Here is a 21,777-nt window from a genome sequence, read left to right as displayed (position 1 = left end):
TTGTCAATCAGTTTCTTTAATTATTTGGATAAGGCTATTAATTTACCAAGGTAAAAATCTGTTTTTTCAAATGACTTCTCAAGCACATGTCCCAAAGATTCATTTGCGTTTTGACATCTTGCCCTGGAGTTTAGCTCCAGGAGCTTGTTTGGTATCATGTAAGTTGACAGGAAAAAAAAGATCACCTCATGTCTCAACCACATTTTGTTTTTAAAGTATCTGTTTTCTATATTGTTTTACAGTAAAGTATCCATTAAACTCCATAGTTGAGTGGGACATGTGCCACAAGGACAGAAGCACACAGCTAGTGCATTTGCTAACATGCTGTTATTGGCAATTCGACTTTCCTTGGGTGAAATGGGGTTGGGAGGACAAGGTATCCGTAATCATACTTACAATCTACAGCTCTATTTGTGGCTTGTGCTGCATTAACTGGAATAAGATCCCTATGTCAGAGCTTCATATGGAGTCATTTCATGTCCTGCATTGTCAGAGTCCTCCATGTCCCACTGTATTGGAGAGTATGCTAAACTGCCTTGTGTGACTGATGTGATTGCTGACTGGTCACATTATAAGGACCTGATCTGTTTCTTATGTTTTCCACAGAAGTTCATTACAAGTATCAACCGTGGCTGAGGTTATTGTGGCTGCTGCTACAATGCCAGAAAGCCACAGAGAAATGGAGGAGAAACAGATGTGCAAACAAGACCAGGATCAGAAGCAACTTCCAGCAGCTCCTGAACAACTCCCCTTGAAATGGTCACAGCTGACGGTCTCCTCAGGATGCAAAGATGTTCTGGCCAATATTTGTAATTAAATCAACATCATTAAATACCAATTGTCTGCTCACTAGTATATTGCTGTATTTGGGAGCTTGATGAGTGCAAATTGATTATCCCATTTCTTAGAATACAACAATATCAACACTTCAAAGGGATTTCATAGATGTTCAGTGATCATAAAAGGTGCTATATAAATGCAAATCCCTCTTTTTCTCCCCTCCACCATGGAAATGGGTTGATTTACCACCTAGAATTTTCTAGATATCCTCTCAGTAAATTCAGAAGCATTTTCCCACATGGAGTTATGGGTGCAAGTAAATGTTTCCTCTTGATATTGCAAGAATACTTATAATTCATAGAGAGTTGTACAGAGTGGTGTGAATGCAGAATACCCAGAAACAAATTGTCAATGTACTGTCATCTCTCACTAAATTAACATGCAGAGATTTTTTTAATGTCCGCTGTCCCTTCAGAACTAATAAACTAAATACACTCAATTTCAATAACTTCTATATATAAACTCTAGATATTCATGTTTGGGGACCATATGGAATTTGTAAATCTCAAATTTTTTTGTTGCTAATTGTAAATACAACGTAAACAAAAGTAAGGAAAGGCCTCGTTATGAAAACACAAACTCTCAGCATGCAGTGAAATCTGGTTATTTATCCACATAACAGCAATAATTCAAGTGCAAGTCTCACATCACAGCACTGCTGTCAGTTAGACTGTAAAATCCTATGATGTGTTGTGTTTCACGCATTCTGAAGCATTTTCTTTAATTAGTTACATACCCATGGGCTTTGATTTTGCTTTCAGTTCCTATATTTTTCAATCTCTCATCAGGTAATTACATTCCAGGCAGCTACTAGAAAGTTACTGAGGGCCTAGCAGGGGAGGACATTTGAATGTATTTCTTGGATAATGAGATCCTCGTCATTTTCCGTCAGTGGAAATCCTTAATTGAAATAATGATAATTAGGGGAGGAATAGTTTATATTCCAAATGTTAATTTAGAAGCCTGATGCTGTCAAATCAGAAATCAAGTTCTACAAAGCAAGAATAGGCCTTGGGTTTTCAACTTAATGTTCAAAGTTATAAAGCAGCAAAGAGGTACTAATGTCAATTTTAGCATTTGACATTTTTTGATCAGGGAAACTGTTCCTCCTCATAAATGGATTGAGAAAGAGAGGCACAGATTTAAGTTAAGTTGCAAAAAATGCAAATGGCAATGTCAGAGCAAACATTTTCACTCATTTCGAGTCTGGAATGCACTGCCTCAAAGTATGGTGGAGGCAGGTTCAATCAAGGCATTCAAGACTGTATTGCATGCTTATTTGAATAGAAACAATACTCAGGGTTGCAGGTAAAAAGGCAGCAGAATGGCACTGAAATCATAACATTCTTTCCGAGAACGGGTGCAACATGATGGGTTAAATAAAAACCAAAAGAAATGAGGATGCTGTAAACCAAAAGCAAAAGCAGAAATTGATAAAAAAAAAAGCTCAACAGGTCTGGCAATATCTGTGGAGAGAAACCAATTAACGCTTCAGGTTGAGTGGCCATTCTCTGCACAGATGATGCCAAACCTGTTGAGCTTTTCTAGCAATATTTGATGATGGGTTAAATAGCCATTTTCTGCACCGTACGCTTGATTCTGTGATCATGGAATCATACTGTCCTACAGCGCAGAGACAGGCCCTTTGGCTCAAACTGGTCCATGCTGACCAAAATGTCTGTCCACACTAACCCCATTTCCCTGCACATGACCCACACCCTTCTAATCCTTTCCTCTCCATGTATTTGTCCAAATGCTGTTATTAATGTTATTAATGTAGGAGCCTGAATAACTTCCGCTGGCAGCTCATTCCATATGCGTACCACCTTATGTAAAAGAATTCCATTCAAGGTTGAGCTACTGTCTGCCTCTCTGCTCTATCCACAACAACTTCTCACATCCAATAATCATTAACACTGCCAGACTTGCTGTGTTTCTCAGCATTTGCTGTATTTGTTTCAGATTTCCTGCATCTGCAGTATTGTGCTTTATCTCCATTGGAATGTACTCTTTAAAGTTTAGCAGTGCACAGCCTATTATGATCAATTCATGGTCTGTTTAAATACATTTGTGTGTTATTTGTCACTGAATAAAGCCTGTTCTGCACCCTTCCCATAACCTGAATCGCTGACAAATACCATCCAATGAGATTAGTTATTGCAGCCCTGCTAGAGAAAGCATAGAGAGCATGAAGATAATCAGCATATTGATCAAGAAGACATGGGTACAACTGTCATGAATATTATGCACTGTGTTCACAATGGAAATGGAAAAGGAATGCACAGGATGGATGACTGTGTAATATTAGAATAAATTAAACCAAAAAGATAGGAGGTACTAGAGGGTTTAGCAGCCTTGAAAGTAGATAAATCTTAAGGCCTAAGTGAGATGTATTCCAAGTTACTGAGGGAGTTCAAGGAGGAGAAATCAGGGGCATTGGCAGTAATTAACTGTTAACATTGTCCCATTATTAATCAAGGGAGGAGGGGATAGACTAGGAAATTATAGGCCCGTCAGTCTAATTGCAGGTATGGAAAATATTAGAAAGAATTCTGTGGGACAGAATATATCTGCACTTGGAGAGATATGGATTAATCAGGGTTAGTTAGCATGGATTTGTGAAAGGTAGGTCATGCTTGATATATTTGATTGGATTGCTTGAGGCAGTAACTAGGAGTGCTAAAATGGATAATGTATTGGATGTGGTTTTCATGGAGTTTAGCAAGGTTTTTGATAAGGTCCCTCATTGTGGACTGCTGAAGGAAGTAGGAGTACATGGGACTGATGACAATATGGCATGTTGTGTACAAAACTAGCTGAGAGATAGGAAGCAGAGAGTGATGGTAGAAGGATGTTTATGTGACTGAAAGTTTATTTCCAGTGGGGTTCTGCAGATCTTGGAGTTGAGTCCTTTGTGGTTTGTAGTGGACATGATGATTTGGATGTAAAATATGGAGGGTGTGATGAAAAGGTTTGCAAGTGACAAGAAAATTGGTAGGATGGTCATTAGCAAGGAGGATAGTAATAAACTGCAAGAGGAAGTTATCAACAGACCTCTCTGCTCAGCTCAGCACACTGTTAGCAAATCAAACTGAATTTGGGAAAGTATGAGATTATACACTTGGGTGGGCTAACGAGGCAAGGGATTATACTCTGAATGGCAGAACCCTGAAAAGTATTGAAATCAAAGGAACCTTGACATGCATTTCCACACATCCCTGAAGGTAGCAGGGTTGGGATATAATATGGTTAAGAAAGCCATGGAAGCAAAACGCTCCTCCAGTAACTTTAACGGGGTATTTGTTTTGAAGTTCAGAGAAAACGTAAGAAAAATGGTATAAATGGAGTCAGACCTTGGCAATTCAGCAATTCCACCAATCTCTCAGTTGGGTGGGGGTTTTTATTTCATTTCTGTCTTTTTGCATTGCTGTTATACTTTTGCTCATGTTTCTGAAGGTTTTGCTGGATTTCAGCAGTTAAACCTTGTGGGCACCTCACCAATGTGCACATACGGAGAGATCAATTTCATAATACATGCTTTGCTGATGGCCATATTCAAATAAAACAGATATATGAATCCCAGAAACAGAGTAACCGCAATGGCATTATACTTAGCTTATTTTAACTTCCTAATTGCTGTTGTTTGCTACCTGCAACGCTTATTCCTGAGATTCTGATTCTAATTCTGATTCTAAAATTATAGTCCAACAGGTTTGTTTGAAATCACAAGCTTTCGCAGCATTGCCCCTTCATCATTTCACCTGAAGGGACAACACTCTGAAAGCTTGGGATTTCAAATAAACCTGTTGGACTATAACCTGGTGTCCTGTGACTTCTGATCTTGTCCACCCCAGTCCAACACCAGCACCTCCACATTCAAAACAGAGGAAAGGATGAAGTGATAATACAGTCCTGAATGGATCAAGTTGGATTTTCATTTAATTTACGGCCAGTTATTGATTGCAATTACCTATGCTTGCTTGAAGAATCTTTCCCATTTGTTCTTCTTTTGCAAATTAAATACACTGTTTAACACATGTGATGAGCACATTTATAATGCATCATTCACTTTCCCACCAATTCAATTTGAAACTATTTCAATAAAACGTGAAAAAAAAATCCCATTCTTCAGGAATGATGATTTCCCTGTTAATGTTTCAGCTTTTATTCTGCTTAGTGCTGGATAATGTTCATATTCTCAATGTACTGTAGACAGGGGATGCAATAAAGCCATCTGACAGGACAATAATATGTCTAACAAAAGCTATCTTTCTATCTTAACTAATGTAGAGTAAAGCAATTGAATCAATTTTCATCAGGATTGGGATCATCCACAATTCCTGAAAATACTTAAAAACAATGACCGAAATGTGGTTCCGCATTTGTAATGAAGTAAATTGTAATGAAGTGGCACCAAAAACAAGTTGTAACTGGTAGCAGGGTTGGGATCAAAGCATCCACCTTTCATCATGTGGAAATGCAATTACTTTAAACAACAGAATTGTCCAGAGTGAAGATTGTGCTAAATCATGATCGATGGAGCATGCAATAGATTTCTCATGGTATCCGGACTCGGTATTTCCAAAGGGAGTAGGAAGCCATCTGCTCATGGCTGTAGCATAACTGTAACTGCAATTATAAATACAACTGTAATGTATCTATATATACATTGAGAAAATCTTTTAATGAGCTTTCATAACAAATACAACAGGAGGAAATTCAAAAGAACTGTGCTTTGATCACTCACTCTTTGCTAATATTTCTTGGCAACTTATGGCTTTTTGTCAGATATTGAAGTGAAAGAAAGCAGAAAGGGTATTACATGATATTACCAAACTATGACTTTTCTCTTGTACTGTGTGGCTCTTTGCAAATCTGGCAAGTCAAGACAGAGTGTTCGTCTCATTTTTCTCCTGAGTCAACTCCATTCAAGTAGAAAGTGAGGTCTGCAGATGCTGGAGATCAAAGTTGAAACTTTATTGCTGGAACAGCACAGCAGGTCAGGCAGCATCCAGGGAACAGGAGATTCGACGTTTCGGGCACAGGCCCTTCTTCAGGAAACCTGAAGAAGGGCCTGTGCCCGAAACGTCGAATCTCCTGTTCCCTGGATGCTGCCTGACCTGCTGTGCTGTTCCAGCAATAAAGTTTCAACTCCATTCAAGTTCCAACTTAGTGGGACATAATCATTATCTTTTGTTGCCTTGGTGCCTCGTTTTTTGTGATGCAATGATTTCTTCAAAAAGGTTCTACTTTAGGAAAGCTGTCTTCATTATATTTATCATTATGATAATTCGAAATACACAATAAGAATCAATATTGCTATTCATCTTGAACAGTTGACAGGATGATTTGCAAGGGGAACTGAGACATTAAGCTTTTTGCCCAAATATCCTCAATCATTTCACTTAGTAATATCCTCACCAAACCTGGACAATCTGAGGTCTCACTCAATTTAATGTGAGGTTGTTGCCTTTCTTTCTTATCCATTCATGGAATGTAGATGTCACTGGCTGGGCCATCTTTTAATGCTCATCCCTAGCTGCTCTTGGGGAGGTGGTGATGAGCTGTTTTTGTGAACCATTACATTGATTGATGTAGGTAGGTCCACAATGCCCTTAGGGAGCAAGTTGCAGGATCTTGACCAAGTGACACTGAAGAGACAGCAATATATTTCCAAGTCAGGATGATGACTGGTTCAGAGGGGTTTTTGCAGTTAGTGATGTTCACACATATCTGCATCCCCTCTCCTTTTTGACAGCAGTGGTAATGGATTTGGAAGAAGCCTCAATAAATTTCTGCACAGCATCTTGTATATGGGATACACTGCTGCTACTACTGAGTGCCAGTGTTAGATGTGGATGTGCTGCCAATCAAATGGACTGCTTCATCTTGGATACTGAAAAAGGGCTTATGCCCGAAACGTCGATTCTCCTGTTCCTTGGATGCTGCCTGACCTGCTGCGCTTTTCCAGCAACACATTTTCAGCTCATCTTGGATACTGTCAAGGTTTCTTGAGTGCTGTTGGAGCTCCACTCCCCTCGGCAAGTTGAAGCATTTTATCACATTCCTGACTTGTTCCTTGTAGGCGATGGACAGGCGTGGGGATCCAGGAGGTTGCAGGATTCCAACCTTCTAACCTTGTTCTTGCATTTACAGTATTGATATGACCCAATCCAGTTGAAATTCTGGTCAATGGTAACCCAGGGTGTTGATAGTGGGGAATTGATGATGATAACACTATTGAGTGTTATGGGACAATGGTGAGATTCTCTTTTCTTGGAGATGGGCAATGCAATCACAAATGTTACTTGCCACTTTTCAGCCCAAGACTGGATCTTGTCCATGTATTGCTGCATTCAGATATGAACTGCTCAAGTATCTGAGGAATCACAAGGGTACTGAAAGTTTTGCAATTGTCAGCAAACATCCTCAAATGTGACCTTATGATGGAGGGAAGATCATGATGAAACATGATGGGCTGAATACACCACACTGAGGACCATCTTCAGGAAAATCCAAGACTGATCACCAATAACCACAATTATCTCCCTTAGTGCCAAATATGATTGCACTCAGCAAAGAGATTCCCCTTTGGTTGCCATTGACTGTAACTTGCTAGGATTCCTTAAAACCAAACTCAACCAAATGCGACCTTGATGACAAGGTTGTCACTCTCACCTCACCTCTGGAATTCAGCTCTTTTGACCATGTTTGAACCAAGGCTGTAAGGTCAGTAGCTGAGTAACCCTGGCAGAACTCAAGTTATTGCCTCGTAGGGGATGATTGAAGCACTAGTGATGACACTTTTCTTTACTTTATAGATGAACATGAGTAGACTGATGGGGTGGTAATTGGCTGGGTTGGATTTGTCCTGCTTTTTGTGTACAGGACATGTACACTGTTGGGTGGATGCCAATGCTGTAGCTGAACTACAACAGCTTGGCTAGGAAATGGCAAGTGCTGGAGCACATATCTTCAGTATCATTGTTGGAATATTATCAGCATCTACAGCCTTTGCAGTATCCAGTGATTCCAGCCATTGCATGATCCCATATGGTGTGAATTGAATAAGACTAGCATCTGTGATGCTGGGAATCTCTGGAGGAGGCAGAGATGGATCATTACATGGTATTTCTCACTGAAGTTCACTGCAAATACTTTAGCCTTCCCTCTTGCATTGATGTATTGGGCTCTGATTTCCCTGAGGATAAGGGTATTTGTGGAGTTCCAGTTGGATGTGGCAGGAGTGCAGAGCTTAGGTCTGATCCATTGGTTATGGCATTGCTTAGCTCTATCAGTTGCTGCTAATGCTCTTTGGCACACAAGAACTCCTATTCTGTATTTTGCCATGTTGACACTTCAGTCTTAGATATGCCTGGTGCTGTTCCTTCCATGCAATCTTGTACTCCTCATTGAACCATGGTTGGTCCCTCGTTTGATGTTAATGGTAGAGTGAGGAATATGCCTGGCCATGACACTACAGATTGTGTTGAAGTGCAATTCTGCTGCTGCTAGTAGCCCATGGATGTCTAGTTTTGAATTGCCAGATCTGTTCAAAGTCCATCTTATTTAGCATAGTCATAGTGTCCACACAACATGATAGAGGATACTCACAATGTAAAGAAAGGACTATGTCTCCGCAGTGACAGTGTGGTGGCCGCTTTGACTGATACTGTCAATGTCAGATGGATCTGCATCAGATAGACACTTGTTTGTGCCTCACTGCTTGCAGCAAACCCAGAGAAGCAGCAATGTCCTTTAAGACTTGACTAGTTTAGTCAGTCAGGCTGCTGCCAAGGATATTCTGTGTAAGATGTGATCCTGTGTGTATTACTATGTCAGGCCGTTACTCGTTTAGTCTGTGAGACAGCTCTCCAGTTTGGCACAAGACCCCAGATAGTGATAAAAAGTGCTTCGCAAGGTTGATAGATTTCAGTATGCTTTTGTCATTTGATTCCAAACTCGGGTGACTATCTGTGTGGAGTTTGCATATTCTTCCTGTGTCTGCACGTGCTTTCTCCAGTTGATCTGGTTTCCTTCCACAGTCCAAAGATGTGTGGGCTCGATGGATTGGCCATGCTAAATCACCTATGGTGTCCAGGGACGTGCAGTCTAGGTGGGCTGGCCATAGAAAATGCATGTTACGGGAATGGGATGGGTAGGTCTGCATGGGACTCTCTTCATAAGGTCAATGTGGACTCAATGCCTGCTCCCACACTGTCTATGATAATTGACTGCTGCTGTCCATCAATTTCAATTTGGAGATTTCTCCATTTACCACCATTTGGTTTAAAACTGTAATATCAATCCTCAGTCTTTTGTCATTCACACATTTTGTTGAGTGAATGTCATCCCACAGTGACTTATTATTAACATAGCACTCATTGGGAATTGCTGCTGAAAGTCCTATTAAAATTTCTTTCAATATTTTCACCAAGATAATTGCCATATTTATCACTTCACTAAGAGTGAGTGTTGCTGTTGCTAATGTATTCCTACTGTTCTTCACATTGTTTTAGCTTCCCAAGCTAAAGGGCATTGTTGTGGTTTCCACAACCGACTTTATAGAATGTGAACTGTTGATCAAGGTTTATTTCTGATGGGGAAGACTCAGCTGCTGTTTTAACTGTAAAAACATTTACCTTTTCTTTCCACAAGAAAAAAAGACATAAACTTTCCTGAACATCAGAACCCATCACATAAATTTGCATAAGAAGTTGCACTATAAATAACAGGTTTCATTTTCCAGGCATCTCCCAGAGATACTTCTGATTTCCCAGTGATCTTGTTAAACTATGCCACTCTATCTTGCCTATTCTCACTACTACTGTTTGACATCTCCCCCCTATTAAGTGGATTCCTGTCAGTGGTCTGTGATCTTTTTCGGGACATCAACCAACTGTAATTTTTATTTCCTTTATCCCATACTTTTTAATCCTTAGCCATTAGTTTGTTGAAATTTCTTGAAAAGGGAAAACTTTTCCTTTGGTTTTATTTTTACAAATATCACATCATTCAGTTAGCTCTTCTTTAAACTTTAGATTACTTAGTGTGGAAACAGGCCCTTCGGCCCAACAAGTCCACACCGACCCGACGAAGCGCAACCCACCCAGACCCATTCCCCTACATTTACCCCTGCACCTAACACTATGGGCAATTTAGCATGGCCAATTCACCTAACCTGCACATTTTTGGACAGTGGGAGGAAACCGGAGCACCCGGAGGAAACCCACGCAGACACGGGGAGAATGTGCAAACTCCACACAGTCAGTCGCCTGAGGCGGGAATTGAACCCGGGTCTCTGGCACTGTGAGGCAGCAGGGCCACCGTGCTGCCCACAACTTATCAGCTGCCATCCCTTATGTATCCTTAATTAAATGTTTAACCTTTAACCTTGGTCAGGCAAAAGCTTCTAAGACAGTACCATCCAAAACCAGAACCACTATCATCCAGAAGGAGAAAGGCAACAGATTTGGGAACACTGCCACCTGCAAGCTCCCCTCCAAGCCACACACCATTCTGGCTTGGAAATATACTATCGTTCCTTCATGGATCAATATACTGGAACTCACTCCCTCTCTCATTGCAGGTATACCTACATCAAATGGCCAGAAGAGGCACAAGAAAGCAGCTCACTATCATATCTCAAGGGCAACTAGTGATGGATAATAAGTGTTGGCCAGCCAATAATGCCACATCTCATGAATGAATGAAAAAGAAGCTTCAGATCTCCTGCTTGCCTTGGCAATGCCTACCTCTCCTGATTAGTAGCTCTCTTTTCAGAGCCAATGGCTGCATTAAAAGCCTGTCCATCATCTGAATTGTATCATGAGTCTGGAAGCAAACTATTAAGAGACTGTCTGTGGTAAAATCACTGAGCTAGTCCTGCTGCTGGCAAAAGCCAGCTCTGGATCTGCTTATGGCCTCAGACGCAGAGCCTGAAGTAAAATTCACCCCTGTGAATCAGAGGAGCAAGGGTTAAGTGAAGGGTGATAGGACTAAATGTTTGCTTAGAAATACAGGAATCGGCTGAATGCAGAAACATCCAGAAATGTAAAATGTGAGTCAGTAGGTAGGATTCACATAGTTGTTCAGCATACAGCTGTTTCTCGACTGGACGATAAATGCCAGCTCCCAGTGGCATCAGAGAATGAAAAGGCCAACAAACCTGCTGGACAGTGCAGCTGGTCATTGACTAAGCCATAGCTAGAAACTGTGTGTTACAAGTTAGCTTTTAATATTTTTCTCAGAGTCGGGACAATTACCTCCTGGTGGACAGTAACAACCTTTCCTGACAGTAATTAAAAGCTTATCAAAGCTGACCATATTTTGAGATTATTCTCTTGTACAAATGATTTTTTAATACATCTTTCTAAATAAATGTTCTGATGCTCAAAGGTTTGTTTGCCTGAAGGCTGAATTTTTTATTGTCATGGAAAGAGCCACCATTTGTTATTGAGTTTGTTTGCTGTGAGAATAGCTACTGACAGGAAGTGAGAGAGGGAAAGCATATGAGAGTGAGAATGTAAATGGAAGAGCAAGATCCAGTGAGAAAATGAGAGAGTGACTGAGAATGAGAGAAAGTGAGTGCAAAAGAGAGAAAGAGAATGGCAGATTGGAAACGGAAGAGTGATTGAGTAAAAGAAATGTACAGGCCTAATTTGTACAACATGACTCAAAGCTAATGTCTTCAGTAAAATAGCAGACACAGTGATTTTATAATAGATATTCATGCTAATATAACAGAGCTATTGGAGATATTGGAGGTCAGACACAAATATATGGTTTTGAAATTAAAAGCCAGAAAATTAATTTTGTGGTACTCCCACAATACCTGAAAAATAAACACGTTTTATTTTATGCTTGATTTGCTTTTCTTAAAGAAACTTGCTTTCTGGAAAGTCTAGCTTTATTTAACCAGACAGGAACTGAAAATCAGTCAAACTGATTGAAGGAGCCGAATGACCTTCAGCCCCCTGTCACAAGATTGAAAGGTTTTGGAGAGGTTTTGAATGCTGACAATACTCAGAAGAGTTTTATGTTTGACTGTTCTTTCCAGTTGAATAGAATTGCTGTGGCTTCCACATCAGACTTTATAGAATGTGAACTGTGGATCAAGATTTAGTTCTGATGGGGAGGACTCAGCTACTAGATTTAACTGTAAAAACAATTACCTTCCATTTTAGTTGCTGAAGACAATTGACAGCGAAAACAATGATACATCAACAGCATTGTCATGTGGGCCAGATACTCAAACAAAACGCTTGTCAGAATTTCAAAAAATTGCAGTTTAACTCTAACTATACACTCATGTTGTGTAGGAGTATTTGTTACACCATATGGCACCGTGCCATTCTCTACTATTTATTTGACATCTCTTTGTACATTGAGTTGGTCTGCAATGTGTTAACTCTGTATGTCCTACCTGCATATTCAGGGTCCACATGAGGAGGATAGAAGCCAAATTTGATGAATATCGGGATGGGAACTCCAAACTTAAACCACTCTACCACATAAGGGGGTTGTTGTCCTGTCACTGGGTGCACCACATCACATCCCAGAATCACACTGTCACCAGCACGGGCAGTCACAAACTGAGGCTCCTCCCTTACACTGTGGGCACCTGTAAAAAACAAACAAAGATCAGCTCTTCAACATGGGTGAGGTCGATTTCTTGCCATTACTCCAAGTGCAGCATTGCTTAGAGCACGGAGTACTAGAATTGTTTATTGTTGTGTTGCATTCTTCTCATAAGTCATACTCCTAATGAAACAGGATATGAGCAACACTACAATAATGTTTATCAAATATTTTAAGGCAGAGACAGTTAGATTATTGACTAATGATGGTGTCAATGGTTATCAAGGGTTAGCAGGAATGTGGAATTAGAGCCATGGTCAGACCAGCCATGATCCTGTTGTATTGAGAAGCAGGCTCAAGAGACTGAATGGCTTATGCCTGGCCCTAGTTGGAAGCCTCAATGCATGGAGAGCATCGTCTATATTAGCCATGCAATTGTGATACAAAAACATTGCACTTCTGAAGGGATGAAGACTTCAGTTTTCATGACTGACCACTCCCCTTTCATTATACAGGTTACTTCTAAAAAGTCTCATCTGTTTATATATAAACAAAAAGGCTTCCCAATACCCTTTACATCTCTGTACCAACCCAACTGATTTGGAGCCCGGACTGTTTTACAACCTCTTTGAAAAATATTAAGGACACAATATCCTTGAGAAAAGGAACAACTTTTAGAAAAAGGACCAGCTTTGTGACTGCAATTTGATCATCCCTGCATTCATTACTTTATAACTTTCCATTTTCCCATAGCTGTTGGAAAAATATCCTACAAATTTGGTCGTGCAATGGACGTCCATGTTTCTGATCTGAACCTCCAGAAGACAAGACTCCCTGGCAAGAGAGCAAAGATATTGCCAGGTATGGTACCATACCACATACCACATGGAATATTTTCTTCATGAGCACATTATATTTGCATTGGCTAATAAGGGTGCACCACACATTATAAGTAGTATGGCAGTAAGCTGCTCTTATCCATCTGATGCTTAAAAGCATATGAGTCACTGTCACCAAAAACTAGGCTAACATTCGAAAGTGTTACAGATTTACTCAATGCATATTCCAATACTCTATGGAAGGATTTGGAATGTCAATATATTTCATGCTCCACCATATTTACTTTGACTCCAGTTGTGCTTTGAGCAGTCTTTCAGAAAAAGTACATGAGAAAAATGGATTAAACTGGTGTACAGTCTGTGCACATTAGATAATATGTAAATATAATACATTACAAACACTGCAATGGTATTTTGCACTCTCTGGAATAAAATACTATGCTTTTTGTAATGGGGCATCACCCAAAACATTAAATAATATTGTGGCATCCAACACATTGTTAATGTGGTAGTGGTCTGCTCGGTGGCAGTGTGATATTACCCAGTACTTAGGTCATATGGTACACCACAAAATACCTGAAAGCAGCAGGTTCATAGCATTAATAAGGAAGGCTGGAGGAGCTCTAGTTATGACATTTTGTGAGCAAAATAACAACTCTATCTCTAAAAGATTTTATCTAAATACCTGTTTTAACATTTCAGATAAAATTGCTGGCTTGGAAGGAAGTGCTAGCAGAAGAGAAATGAAATAATGTGTTTGAGGGGTAAGCACAAAATACCATATTCATTACTAACAACATTAAACCAGTACTTATTGGATTGTTCCTTCAACATACATAAACTCCAGCTAATAGGAACTGGACTTGTATTCAGAAAGCTTACGTTAATGTATCTCAGTAAATACCATATGGAAGGACACAGAACTGTTAATTGATTCAGACTGTCCGAACAACACTGTCACCAGGAAAGTTATTAATATTGCCTTCTGTGGAAAGTGACTTACTCCTCTTTTGTACCCAAAATGCGTGGATGTCACCTTGGACTGGAAAATCATCCACTGAACTCATCACATCTACACTGGTTTATAGTAAAAATCAGGATGAACTCCCATGCAGAAACTCACTGCAACATAATGGTGCAAACACACTCAGCTTGCTGTGTACTGCAATACTGACCCTAATTAACCGTCCTGCAGTAAAACTCCTCTGCTTCATGTTACTTGAGCTCCCATAGAAAGATCACAGATGTGCAGCTGAACACTGCGTTTCGAATGGTGTCAGGGACACTTCAGTTCATTTACCCTGAGTGGCTCCTGGTGCTCTCCTTCAATGTCCCACTGCCATTCAATATGAGAACCACCCCACTCCACTTCATTCACAAATTCTTGCAAAACTCATCACAAAATTGCTTAAACATGTCCCTGCAAGGAAAACAGCACTGGAATTAACTCACTGGAATTAACCCAGTATCCTTGATAATAACACAATAGAGGACACATACAAGTAGGAATACACAACAATGTATAAAAGAATGGGAATAGCAAAAATAGAGGCAATTTGAGGATTCAGTGCGAGGACCAGAGAGAGAGAGACATAATCCATTCCAGAAAAAGTACTGTCTGCACTGACACAGACCCCAACCAGTCCGCCCAGACTTCTTTGAAGATGCTTGGTTTGGGCGGTTATTTAGGTAAGGCTTTAGGTAAGATCAACTTCAAACATGGAAGTACACAGAACTGTTGGTAAACTTGTGGCATGGCATGTGGTTTAGTTGGAAGGCAGGCAATAAAATATCAGGATAAATGATAATTGGTGGACGGTATTAAGTGAAATTCTTCAACAATCTGTAATGGGTTCTTAGTGTTGTGACCAGAAGTCAGCTGTGACTCAGTTCTTGCTGTATAATGGTTTTGAAAAAGTTGGTGTCAGAGATTGCATTAAGCTTCATTCATCTGGTGATATCATATGTGCTTGGTGAGAAAATCAGAAGCCTAGAACTCCTAATGGGTTCCTAATAGTCATAGTAATAGCCTGTACCTATTGTTATCATGTAATAAATTATATCTTGTTGTTAACACCAATGTCCCCTCTTGTCAAGACTCATTCGTGATTCATCCTCCACTACTGTTAATCAACTAGATTATAAGGCCTATAAAGGAAGGAGGGTGGGTGGCAACACATTGCCCTAACCATTACCTGGTTCCACAACACAAACAAGGATTCTTTTGCTTCAGAGAAAGACAGTTATGCATTCAAACACTACGCAAAGGATTTGAATACTTCAATGTACGTTGAACTTCAATGTAGTGTCGATGGAGTGTTGCACAGTCAGAGGTGCAGTCTTCTAATAAGATGTTAATCAAGACCCAGTTTTCCTTCTCATTGGGCAGGGTGGGGGATACTGGATCCCATAGCACTGTTTTAAGAAGAACAGAGGAGTCATCCCCAGTATGCTGGGCAAAATCTATCTTTTAAGTGACATCACAAAAGAGATTATCTGTTCACTATCACATTGATGCCTTCTAGGATTTGTCATGTGCAAATTAGCTGCTGGTATTTCCTACATTATAAGAGATCATACTTCAAAAATACTTTATTAATTACAAAGCACTTGAGGATATCCTGTAGTTATGATCAAAATTATATAAATGTAATTTGTTTTATTCCTTCATATATTGATGACATAGATGATCAAATAAAAGACTGTACATTCAAGTTTATGGTGGTACTTGTTAGAACACAAAATAATTTTTGTAGATGGGATATAAATGGTTATACTACAAGGTTGGTAGCATGGAGGCATAATTAATAATCCAGACAATATCAATTAAAATCTTACTATGGCAATAAGTTGAACAATGTTTAAAACATCTGGAAATGAAAGTTGGCATGATTTGAAAAAAGCACCAAGAAACTTCAGAATGTTATAAAGTTCAATTCTCTAATGAACCCTGGAGAAAAGAACCTGTCAACCTTAGTTGGTCTGGTCTACTTATGACTCCGGTCCTTCAGTACTGTGGCCGATTCTTAAATTTTCACTAATAAATGCCAACTCATGGCAACTAAGGATAGAGAACAAATACTAGCTTTACTTGTTTAAAGAACAGTGACAAAGAAAGGAAGTACAGTAGCAACATTCATAGATTAAGTGAGTGGCAAAACTAGCATGAGATCAAGATAGGGAAGTGTGAGGTTATATAGTTTGTATGTAAGAAAGAGCAAATGTCTTCCTAATATCGTGAGACTCAGTGATATGGATGAGTGAAGGGCTTTAAAAATCCCTGGGACAATAAGTTGTTGAACAAGTACAAAAAAAACCTAAATGAAATGTTTCCCTTTGTGACAAATGATTTGGAATATAAAGATGCTTCAATGACGATCTTAGTGAGGATGTAGAGGTGCCAGTGTTGGAATAGGGTGGACAAAATTCACACGACACGGATTATAGTCCAACAGGTTTATTTGAAATCATAAGTCTGAGTAAGAACACATCTAGAGTATGTCTTTGGTCTTGATGACTACACCTTCGAGAAGAAATATTGGAATTAGGAGAAACATGGGGGTCGATTCACCAGAATGATACCAGGGATAAAAAGTTTGATTATGAGCTCATTTGGTGATAACTTGGTTTATATTCCCTGAAGTTCAGAAAGTTGAGCAGTAGTTTAATTGATTTGCATATCTACCCTATTTCTTCTGGTGGGGAATGGATACATATTGTTAAAATATGAAATGGAGAAAGTGAGGACTGCAGATGCTGGAGATCAGAGCTGAAAATGTGTTGCTGGAAAAGCGCAGTGGGTCAGGCAGCATCCAAGGAGCAGGAGAATCGACGTTTCAGGCATGAGCCCTTCTTCATTCCTGAAGAAGGGCTCATGCCCGAAATGTCGATTCTCCTGCTCCTTGGATGCTGCAAAATATGAAATGGACCAACAAGGAGTAATATCAGGCATGGATAGGGTGAATAGCCAAGGTCTTCTTCCTAGAGTGGGGGAATCCAAAACTGGAGAGCACAGGTTTAAGTGAGAGGGGAAAGATTTAAAAAGGACCTGAGGTTTAACTTCTTTTTATGTAGAGGGTGGTGCATGTATGGAATGAGTTGCCAGAGGAAGTGGTAGAGGCAGATACTATTACATCTGAAAGGCATCTGGATGAGTATGTGAATACAAGGGTTTAAAGGGATACGGGTCAAATGCTGGCAAATGGGACTAGGTCTGATTGAGTTCCTGGTCGGTACGGACAGGTCGGACTGAAGGGTCTGTTTCCGTGCTGTATGACACTATAAATAGATTCTCATTGAAACGGTTGTGCATGTCAGAACTTCTTGTTTCTGATCAAAATTGACAAAACTCAGACTGACTTATTTGGTAAAGTACAGATGTGAAGGGCTGAATTCCACATTCCTATGAGATTGTTCCACAATTGCCACACACAGTGTGCATTAGTACCTAAGTGACTTTGTGTCTGTCACGTCTCTGTATCTCCTGTGCAGTGAATGAAATAGGGCATTAACAACAAAAAGCCAGCCATTAAACCCACTCAATCAGCAGATCACATGCAATTCCCTGAATCAGTCAATAATTCAGTGCAATCAATCAGTCTCCTGAAACTATAATTAATTGCATGTAACCTCCCAAAAAGTAAGGTTCTATGGAATATTTTGATGATTCCTAAAGATAATAAAACTGCGGTAATTTAATCCAACTTCATAAACCAAACTAACTAATTACTCCCCACAGATGACTGTCCCAGCAATACAGAAAATGCATTGCATGAAACCTGTGGGCTGAAAAATCCCCTCCACTTAATAATATCCTTTGTTTTGTTTCCCTTTGATATTTTTAGGATGCTAGGAGGGTTCAGATTTGGGCCAAGCTTGAAGTGATCCCAGTGAACCTATTGGCTTGCAAATATGTCTGAAATGATATAATTAAGTGGTTCAATCCACCCATCCGAAGAACTCTTGTGCCCACCTATGACATCTCTTATGCCACTGACTTTGTTTTGGAGATTACAGAGAAAGGTCCAGAACTAATGTGGAGCCCTTTTAGTGGATTCCACTTCAAATATAAAGCAGTAATCCTTAATCTTGGTGCTCATTATGCCCTGGGAAAATGTGAAATCCTAGTTCCATTCTTAAACTAGTATTAGTCTACCTTATATAATCAAATTGATTATGCAACATACAATTAATGTTTTTACCTCAAGATTAAGGCAGGTTATTATTACTTCTCCTGTAATGACTATCACTTCAGGTATAATATTATGTTCACAATGTGTTATCTGCCTGATACCAATTGGCAAGCTCTTTCAAAGAGTTCGCAGAGACACAAGGGGCTGAATGATGTCTTTCTGTCTAATTCCATGATACCAACAGACCATATCAGAAGCTTGTGAAAGTGTAAAATTCAGATGATGCAGTTCAACACATAGACAGACAAATGTGCAGCCAGAGTAACAACATAACCTGCTCTCTCCAACTTCTGGAGAACTGAAGATTCAAAGTGCAAAGTTATAAGTTGGTATTTTTGCCTCCATTACTCTCCCTTCACTCTATCCTCCTTTCAAGTCAAGTATGATGTTTTTGATAATAGCAATGAAACACTGACAATGCTGGAACAGGTCTACAATTCTGACTTCTTGTCTCAGTTTAGAGATTAATAATCAATAAAGAGCATGTCTACTATCTGTTACTTAAGAACATGAACATGTTTTTACATAATGCCATTTAATTCAAGCTAATTACCTGCTGTGAGCTGATTGAATTTAAATCCAATAAATTATAAAATGAAGTTGCGTGAAGTCTAAATGTGTAGATCAAAGTGGTACAACTTTATTTTCATTAAAAAGCTGACAAAATAACTTTGCTCGAGGCACTGAATTGATTTATATGGATGCACTCCAGTAATGCATGACAAAACTTTTAAAGGTGTATATGCCAGCAGCTGAATGGACCTCGCACATTTTAATGTAATTAACACATTGCTAATGGACTTAAAAATATTATTTTAAATTACTGTGAAATTTAAATTATGTCCAATGTTTGTCTTGGAGAAGGGCTTTGAAAAATGTTTCTTTCAGGAAATTCACTTGAATGAAGATCACACAAGGGGTCATATGAGGTTTCTTTTATTTTGTGTTGATTCCTCAGGAGACTTTTATGTGTCTGAAGAGGCTTTTTAAAAACTTAAATTGAAGTCAATCTCTTGCATTTTTCATGATATTACAGCTTTTATTGCAAGTGCATGCTAACGTCTATTCAAGGTGTGTTACTGCCTCAGTACTCCAATGAGTATCACCTCAGCTTTTATCGGTGCTGCTTAATGATCCATAGCATTGTCAACAATATTGGCTACACAAAGAGTGAAATGTGTGCCATGCACCAATCAACTCAGGATATAACACCGAGGTTGGGGTACGTGCTACTGGTCAAATAACAAATAGGTCAAAGTCTTCCACAAAGCTTGTAATATTCAAGCTGAAGTGTTTTGCAATATATTTTACGAATGCTATGAATGAGGTATATTTTTGGAAAATATGTGATAAGTACAAGGTAACACAAGGGGAGAATAATATAGAATGTGTGCAATTACATACTGTATACCTGTAGAATAATATGTTAAATGGTGAATAACTTTGGCTGCAGCATGTGTTATCGATGGCAATAACACTTTGAATAAAGCATCTGATACGCAAAGGATATAATAAGTTACCTCATAAATTGAGTTCAACACAATTACACAGTAATTAATAGATGGAAGCATGCAATATGTACAGGATAGCACAAACTAGAACATGTATTATGTACATAATAACATGTAAGTTTACATGTACATGATAGCACAGAGGTTTCATGACGTTACATGTAGAATAAGGTGAAGTCTAAGAGGCAAAAATAATACATTTCACTTTATTTTTTAACAAAAGCAGCTCTATTTCAATGGGTGGCTAAGTGGTTAGTACTGTTGCCTCACAGCACCAGGGTCCCGGGTTCGATTCCAACTGTGGGTGACTGTGTGGAGTTTGCACATTCTCCCTGTGTCTGGGTGGGTTTCCTCTGGGTGCTCCAGTTTCCTCCCGCGTTCCAAAGATGTGCAGGTTCGGTGAATTGGCCATGCTTAAATTGTCAATTAGGTGCATTAGTCAGAGGGAAAAAGGGGTTTGAGTGGGTTACTCTTCGGAGATCGGTGTAGACCTGTTGGGCCAAAGGGCCTGTTTCCACACTATAGGGAATCTAATCTAATCTAATTAAGATATTAAGTACAAAGCAAGCTCTTGACATTCTGCATAAGATTCAAATTAAACTCAATTTGAACCAGGCATGAAATGATTCCTACTTCAGGTATGTTGAGCCCTACATTGTGACAATTTTTGCAGGAACCCTAGGATGTTATTTTGTTCAAATAACCAGATACACTCACTCTTTACTTGTTGAGCATAATAGTTCAATCATCGAAAATGATTATAGTTACTAGCCAAATGTGAACCTTTGCAATGCTATAGAAGGAGTTAATCACAAAATAGAGACAAATGAGAAACAAAAACCAGAACATGGAACTTGCTGGAGGATGACTGAATATCCACTGTTTGCTAAGAGGAACTAATCTTTCACTAGGAGTAGGACATGGAAACTGGGTTGTGTAGAACTTGAGTACAGTTGTAAAATGAAGCATGCTATTGTAGCTTTCTGTCTTGCACTCATCAGGATAGATTGGGCTCAATGGTTCAATGGCAATACCTCAACCAATCAGAGTACACTTGTCAAGCAATCTGCATTATTTTATCATGCATTATTAATTGTCGTTCCCTTTGAAATTTGGTATTCTTGTGATTTTGTCCAGATGAGTGCAAGACAAGAGCTTCAATGGCATGTCTTATTTTATTGCAATATGAGGAAATGGATCTCTGAAAAGAGTTTCATATCCATTTATAATCTAATACAAATCAACATATTATTGTGCATAACAAATTTTACTTGTAGGTTGATGTTATCATGATGAGTGCCTCCATTTTATGAAGTAAATTGCATTTACAAGGGTGGAGGCCTGAGAACAAATATGTTATGGTTTCTTGCTGTCAGTTGCCATGAAACAGTGAGCTTTCATTTATGGCTCTATTTATAGCATACTAGTGTCTGAATTGCAAGAGTCTAGGAAATGAGGTCAAAATTCAAGGCATTTTTTTTGATGAGACAATAAGCTGATCTCATATCTGGACACTTGGGTGGATATAAAAGGTCTATTAATCCAACTTGTATCCTGGCCACTAATAATTCAAAACTTAGAAAGAAAATATTATCTGGTTATTATCACATTTTTGTTTGTGAGAGTTTGCCAACTGCAAATTAGCTTTCATATTAACTACAACTGCAACAACATTATAACAAATGCACATTGACTGTAAAGTGCTTTGAGACATCTGGTGGTTGTGAAACATGCTATATAAATGCAAATCTTTCTTTCACTGATACTTCCAAACTATAAAATACATAGCCCTAACTATATGGGAATCTTACACCT

General features: G+C 39.1%; 1 protein-coding gene across 2 annotated transcripts in view; it reads right to left on the bottom strand.

The window, feature by feature from the left end:
- Positions 1–21,777, bottom strand: part of igsf9bb (immunoglobulin superfamily, member 9Bb) — a 651,679-nt gene that overhangs the window by 452,374 nt on the left and 177,528 nt on the right. For both annotated transcript variants that reach the window (XM_043676763.2, XM_043676764.2), the window contains exon 2: positions 12,266–12,463. In XM_043676763.2, the coding sequence (XP_043532698.1) occupies positions 12,266–12,463 (198 nt within the window). The remainder of the gene's footprint in view (positions 1–12,265; positions 12,464–21,777) is intronic.

The sequence above is a fragment of the Chiloscyllium plagiosum genome, unplaced genomic scaffold, assembly GCF_037043375.1.
Source record: "Chiloscyllium plagiosum isolate Xiang-an unplaced genomic scaffold, Cpla_swu_hap1 HiC_scaffold_29, whole genome shotgun sequence".
NCBI lineage: Eukaryota > Metazoa > Chordata > Chondrichthyes > Orectolobiformes > Hemiscylliidae > Chiloscyllium > Chiloscyllium plagiosum.
This window is presented reverse-complemented; position numbering and strand designations above follow the sequence as displayed.